General features: G+C 48.2%; 1 protein-coding gene across 1 annotated transcript; it reads left to right on the forward strand.

Moving 5' to 3' along the window:
* The first annotated feature begins 4162 nt into the window (after positions 1–4162).
* On the forward strand, positions 4163–5391 carry RRS1 (ribosome biogenesis regulator 1 homolog). Its single transcript, XM_082755323.1, has one exon. The coding sequence runs from the start codon at positions 4168–4170 to the stop codon at positions 5251–5253; it is 1086 nt and encodes a 361-aa protein (XP_082611449.1). The 5' UTR covers positions 4163–4167; the 3' UTR covers positions 5254–5391.
* Positions 5392–6862: the final 1471 nt, after the last annotated feature.

Raw genomic sequence — 6862 nt, forward strand, 5'->3', positions numbered from 1 at the left:
GTAATTTAAGGGCACTTTCTACTATTTGCCAAAATTACCAGCACTTTGAGTTTTCCTGATAAAAGTGTTCTTCATAATGATCCTCGCAGCAGGTTAAAGAATTGGTTGAATCATCTTGCAACTACATCTACTGCCATCCAGAGGTAATTGGCAAAAGTTTGAAGAGTAAATCTAAGCTAATTGTATCACTAACAGTAAGACCTGAACGCTGTGCATTGGAGCAGGTCTGATGAAATACACACATAAAGTTGTAGCCCAGCTGAACAGAAACTACAAAAATAAAAGCTAAGCATGATAGTTCCTTATTATTTTTCAACAGGCAAAAAAATATAGTATATCATATGGATGTTGTTCATTTGGTGTATTGCATATATCCTTCATTATGCTTTCTATTAATGTTTCAGACAAGTGCTTCTGCAAATTCCACTCTGCCACCTTATATTGTTCATATAAATCACAATTATGGTAAAAAAAAAAAAAAAAAAAAAAAACACCAAACAAACACAAAACAAAACTGCAGCCTTTCTCACCACAAAGAAAGCCTACACTTTAACACAGAATCCAGCTTCTGTCTGATCACCTCACCAGATAGAAAGTAAACAATCACTGAGGAATTAAGCATGCACAGAGACACATGCACTCACACTATGAGTTACGTATTTCTATCACTCATACTGAAAAGACAGAGAACCTCATGAAAGAAGAGGGAGGCTAAGACTGAAATTGGTCAAGTATCTATGGATTGTGGAGGCCTGCAGTTAAGGGTAATTGATTTCAAGTGCTTTGAGTGAGTGCTGAGCAGTCACAAATCCAGCCACATTTGGAAAAAATGTGATATATGCATTCTAAAACTCAGTACCCACAAGAGGAGAATCCAAAAATTCATCCTTAAAAAAAATATATAAATTTAAACAGGCTGAAAAAGCCTGTTATGAAAGATGGAGCAAGCTTAGATAAAAATATTTATTTCCTAAATGTAATTTCCATAATTCAACATTGATATCATTCTTTCATCTTTTCAAAATCCCAAAATTTCAGTAGTATACACATCTATTCACTTCTGGGAAGCTGTGTGCCTGCTTGTAATTCTCAGCTTATAACTGAGAGTTATAAACTCAAAGTGTAGTCTGATTATTACAATGAGCATCTAAGAAGCCACTTCCACAATGGGATATTTGCCCAAAATATCCATGGCTCCATTTAAAAATCCTGTTGGGTTTACAAATCCATTCAAACATTCTTCAAACTACCACTGTACCAACCACACTGTGAAATCACAGGCTCAAAGATGTCCTGTCCACCAGCCTGTACAGCAGCACGTGGGTGCCATCACTGTGTACAGCTGTAATAATTTTGTAGTCAGACCTCAGTAACACAACATTGTGCTGAGGAAATCTGAAGCACAGCAGAGTGAAGCTCATTGCTCAGTTATGTCTGTTCTTCAGTGCTTACAGGACCAAAAAAAATGGTGTTGTCAGTAAACTAAGCAGTTATTTCTTTCTTCTACACAACAGAAGGAGATCTATACAAAGACTATGAAATTTCTCCTCAAGATAAATTAGAACTGACATTGCCAAGGACTACAGCGAAACCATCAAAGACTTCAGCTTGAAGGTTTTCACCCATGCTCTTTGAAAGTCTGAATCTTTAAAAAGATGCAATATTTTTTTTCAGGCTTATTCTCTAACCAGGAATTTAAATGATTTGTTTGTGTTTTTTGAAACGCTTTAAGAATGTGTTGTAACCTCTACTTGTGATTAGTTTCAAAGACTTACCTAGTCTGCTGAAAGTGTGACTTTCAGGATTTTCATAAAGAGCAAGTAAACAAACAAACAATTTAAAGCATTTACAGATTTCCTCTGTTTATTATAATTGCTACTATTCAACCACGTACATAGAGACTAAGCCATGGAGCAAATCAATAGTTCTGTTTACTGCTTTCTAAGCACTCACATAGCAAATTACAATTTCTGGAATATGTAAGAAGGTTGGAATTCAGTTCTAAACAGCAGTTGCCAGAAAGTAAATTTTTACCTTCTGAGCTTCTGATTTTTTCTTCCTTAGCAGGTGCAAGCTGTCAGGTAAAACAGACCAACTCGTAGTATGTGCTCCTTCTGCTATTCTAGTGATACACAGTAATCACAAACTCTCAAGGCATGTCTGGCAGTGTAATAAACACTAATAGTTAAATCCTCCTATACCTAGTCACTTACCTGAAGGCTTTTGGGTTCTGAGCAAATACAAACTGAAGAACTCAAAGAGCTAACTGCTTAAGGATAAAACTCAGGGTAGTGCAGGGATCGGTCTAAAGATATTGACCAGACTTCCAAAACGATGGACCTTATGCTTCTCAAAAGCATAAATATACGCCTAAGTCCAATCTCATAGTGCATGTACATCTCTTCGAAGACCTGTTTTTAAAGTTATTTTTTTTCTGTATTTCCAGGTGATTGCATGAGCCGTCCAGGAAAGAACGAAATAGTTTCCAGTGCGATGCCATCTTGTGGTAAATGGGGAAACGGTCTATGCCATCGGATCTGCCTTGAAACACATAGGGAACCTGCTGTTCCATGGTATATGAATCATACTCATAACTGTTGACTCAGGGGAAAAAAAAGTAAGACTTTATCATAGTTATAAAGATATTCATCTCCTTTTACAAGCCAAGCAATTTATTTTCATCCCCAAAACACTATTGTGCCAGAACTGTTTCCATCACTCCGGACATAATGTAAAGGTAGAGATGTGATTTAACTTAGCAGAAAATTGTCTCTCATATAAAAACTCCCACCACTTGGCTGCAGTTCAGTGCTACCATGAGCTTGTTTTCAGGGCACACGGGATCAGCTCGAAATGTCATGGTCACAGAAGCCAAATCACTGTATAGCTATAAAAGGATTCTTCCATGGCTCATTTGTTTAAAAATAGCATGGAGGTATCTTTGACCCATCTGACCTTTGGGTGTATGCAGTATCATCCGATCACCTCGCTTATCATGGTGCCTGAGGAGACATCTGCCAGGTGATACTGCTGTCCTCTCCTCCCTCCTCTATGCGGATACTTGCCCACAGGGCACGTGTCGGTCTGAGCAGAGCTGGTAGAGAGGGCTTGAATATTGGTCCAGCTGCTAGCACTCACAGACACGGCTCCACAGAGGCAAATTTCAGCTATAAACAGCATGCTATGCACATATAAACATATGTATATAAACACATATGTATGTGTTTATGAGGCTTAAACCAATATGAACAATGTGTTATGGTGTATATACTCGTGTTCATGAGGCTTAAACCTGCTTGCTGTTGGAATACAAGCACACCATGAGCAGTGGCAGGGTTTTTTTGCTGTTTGCTCACCCTGGGCACCATGCACATGGCAGTGGCCATGCCCCTGTGTGCTGCAGACAGCAAGCAACCATGCTTTGGCTTTGCCCCTTCCATGCCACCCCCTTCCAGTGCTGCTGCTTCAGCCCTGTGTGTTTTGTATAGGTACCTTAAAGGAGGCTGTAGCGAGGTGGGGGTTGGTCTGTTCTCCCACGTGCCTGGTGACAGGACGAGGGGGAATGGGCTAAAGTTGTGCCAGGGGAGTTTTAGGTTGGATATTAGGAAGAACTTCTTTACTGAGAGGGTTGTGAGGCATTGGGACGGGCTGCCCAGGGAAGTGGTGGAGTCACCATCCCTGGAGGGATTTAAAAGACGTTTAGATGTAGAGCTTAGGGATATGGTTTAGTGGAGGACTGTTAGTGTTAGGTCAGAGGTTGGACTCAGTGATCTAGGCGGTCTCTTCCAACCTGGGTGATTCTGTGTAATGGCGGGCGAGGGGTTTGGGCAGAGAGGTGTGGGGCAGCTCTCTGGGGATTTCGCAGGCCTCACTGGGAAGCCTGCAGGCCTGAGGTGTTCCCAGAGGTGTTTATTGCTGTGTGTGGGTGATTAAACAGCGGTGAACAACGGGCACAAGCGCTGCAGCGCCCTGCAGGGGGTAACACCCCCCACATAGGGAGGCCAAGCCCCGCCGCGCAGACTACACTTCCCAGCATGCCCCGCTCCCCAGCCCTCCCAGCCTCCGGGACTACACCCCTCGGGACTACAACTCCCGGCAGGCAGCGGGGCGCGGCACTTCCGTCGCGCTGAGGCAAAGCGGCTCCCCTTCCGTTTCCCGGGGCAGAAGATGGCGGCGGCGGTGCGCGTGGAGGAGCTGCTGGGGGCGGCGGCGCCGGGCGAGCGGGAGGGGCTCCGCTCCGTGTCGGTGGAGAAGGAGCTGGAGCTGGAGTTCGACCTGGGCAACCTGCTGGCGCTCGACCCCAACCCTCCGCCGGCAGCCGGGCTGCGCGGGGCCGGGCCGCGGCGGGAGGCGGCGCTGCGGGCGCTGGCCCGGGACAACGCGCAGCTGCTGGTGGCGCAGCTCTGGGCGCTGCCGGCCGAGAGGGCCGGCGGGGCGGCGGGGCCGCTGGTGGCCAGCCTGCCCGAGCCCTCCTGCCGCCTGCCCCGCGAGAAGCCGCCGCCGAAGCCGCGGCCGCCCACCCGCTGGGAGCAGTTCGCCCGCCTCAAGGGCATCCGGCGGCGCAAGCGGACCTCGCTGGTGTGGGACGAGCAGGCCAAGGAGTGGCGGAGGCGCTGGGGGTACCGGCGGGCGGGCGGAGACCCGGCCCGCTCCTGGCTGCTGGAGGTGCCGGCGGGCGCCGACCCGGAGGAGGACCAGTTCGCCAAGAAGCGGCAGGAGAAGCGGGAGCGGGTGGCCCGCAACGAGTTCAACCGCCTGCGCAACCTGGCCCGCGCTCACCGTGCTTCCACTGCAGTCCCAGCCCCGCCGCTGCACCCCACCGGCCACCAGAGCCGCGAGGAGCTGGGCCTGGCCGCCCGTGTCGCCCGCGTCTCCACCGCTTCGCTCGGCCGCTTCCAGCCCCGGCTGCCCAAGGAGCCGGTGGAGCTGCCCCCGCGAGGCCGCTGCAGCAAGAAGCGGCGCTTCGAGCCGGTGCTGGGCGACCTGGCGGCCGAGCGCGGGCGGCAGCTGGAGCTGCTGAAGGCCATGAACAGCAAGAAGCCGGCCCTCGACATCACCCGCGCTGTCAACAAGCAGCTCCGCGAGGAGGACGCCGAGGCAGCCGCCGCCAAGGGCAAGAAGCAGAAGCAGCGTGGGAAGCGGGGCCGCCGGCAGCAGCAGCGGCCTGCCCGCGGGGGCAGGAAGAGCGGGGCCCGGCGGCAACAGCGCCCTGCAGGTGGCAACGTCACAGGCGGCAAGAGGAAGAAGGCTTGAGGCAGGGACTGCGGGACTGTGTGTGTGTGTCACAGGCAGGGGGTGCCTGCCGAGGGGCATGAAGGGACTGCTGGTGCCAGCCGCCTGCCCTGTGTGCTGCGCCCATACCTCATTGTCAATAAACATGGTCTGTTTTTTTCTAAAGTGGCCTGCGTTTGGCTCTCGGGTGGCGGTTGAGGAGGGCGGTGTGCTCCATCCAAGGGGAGCTCATGGGGTACCCAGGTGCTCCCTGGGCTGGGAGCTTCGGGGTGGCCAGGTGCCAGCTCCACGGCTGCCCATGGCTGCAGTATTTCCTGGCCGAGAAAGTCCTCAGCTAGCTGGGATAGGGGGTGGGCCCAGCTGCAGGGCTGTAACCGTGCTGTGATTCAGGAATGGTGCACACAGACAGGTACAGGTGAAAGACAAAGCTCTGCTCTGGGAAAGTGGCCCAGTGGGAGTTCTTGCTCTGTAAGGGAACAGCTGTTCAACTCATATTCAGGCTCAGTTACAAGAGGAACACGAAAACTTACTGGAAGACTCATTGCAGAGCCTAAGAAATCGCAGAGATTTCAGAGAGTTCTGTTTATTAAACAAAAAAGTCAAAGCTTTTGAATAGTAGGCTAAAACCTTATAAATTCCTACTTGCATTAGCTTTAATACTAATAGATCACTTTATAAAAATAGTTTTTCTTTTTTTTTTTTTCCTGTATTTTTTCTTCAGTTTTTCTTTACCAAACAGATCAGACACTAGAAATTATTTAGGGTTTCTGTTTCTCTTGAACTTTGTGGTGTCTCCCAATACATGTGAACTAAAAAATAAAATTTTCTGTCCCAATATGTGGCGTAGCTCCAGGAAAGAAGGCATTTTATGGAGCCCTTCCTGGCATGAGGGGGGGTAAAATGAGTTCCAGTAATCTCAAGTAGATGAAGGTTTCAAGATTTCAAGTGGTAAACTTGTTATTAACACCATTTTGCTGCAAGGTTTTAGAAAAAGCTAGATAAATAGCAATTATTTTCTCATTCTGTAGAAGTTCAGTAAGATGGCAACTTGACCATGACCCAAAAAATGTAACGTTCAATGAGTTAAGACTACCAAAGACAGAAGGGTATAAGTGCTAGAGCTGGAGGAATTTGAGTGGCGTTAATGGATCAAGTACCGTGCCAAATCTATCAACTTTGCAAAGGATGCATTCTTCACCTCCCATGCATCCTGTAACTCATGTGGACACAACCTCCAGAAATCAGGTGTTCAGCAAAAGTAGCAAGGCACAGCAGTGCAAAAAGCACTGGGAAGTGGCAGGAAATGTTCCAGATTTTCCTGGCATTTCCATAGGATGCGTCTTGTACCTGCTCAACTAGATGGCACTGTTTTCTTTCCACCCCCTGACTTCCCGTTAAGTATTTCATGCTGCTGTGTTAGTGGTGAGCTTTCCAAAGCTGAGGATTTCTTCATTAAAATTCTGGAAAGTCTGAATTTTTGCAAGTGGTTATGTATTTAGAACAGAGATGTAGAGTGCTTCCTAGGTGCTCTCGCTTTCTGAAGCTCCGGCATGACTACAGATCTAAAAACTCTGAGGGTACCAATTTTTAAGCAGCACGGGCACCAACTTAGCCCTACCTGTGCAGGGAG

The sequence above is a fragment of the Aythya marila genome (genome assembly GCF_965140915.1).
Source record: "Aythya marila genome assembly, chromosome: 2".
NCBI classification, from domain to species: Eukaryota; Metazoa; Chordata; class Aves; order Anseriformes; family Anatidae; genus Aythya; species Aythya marila.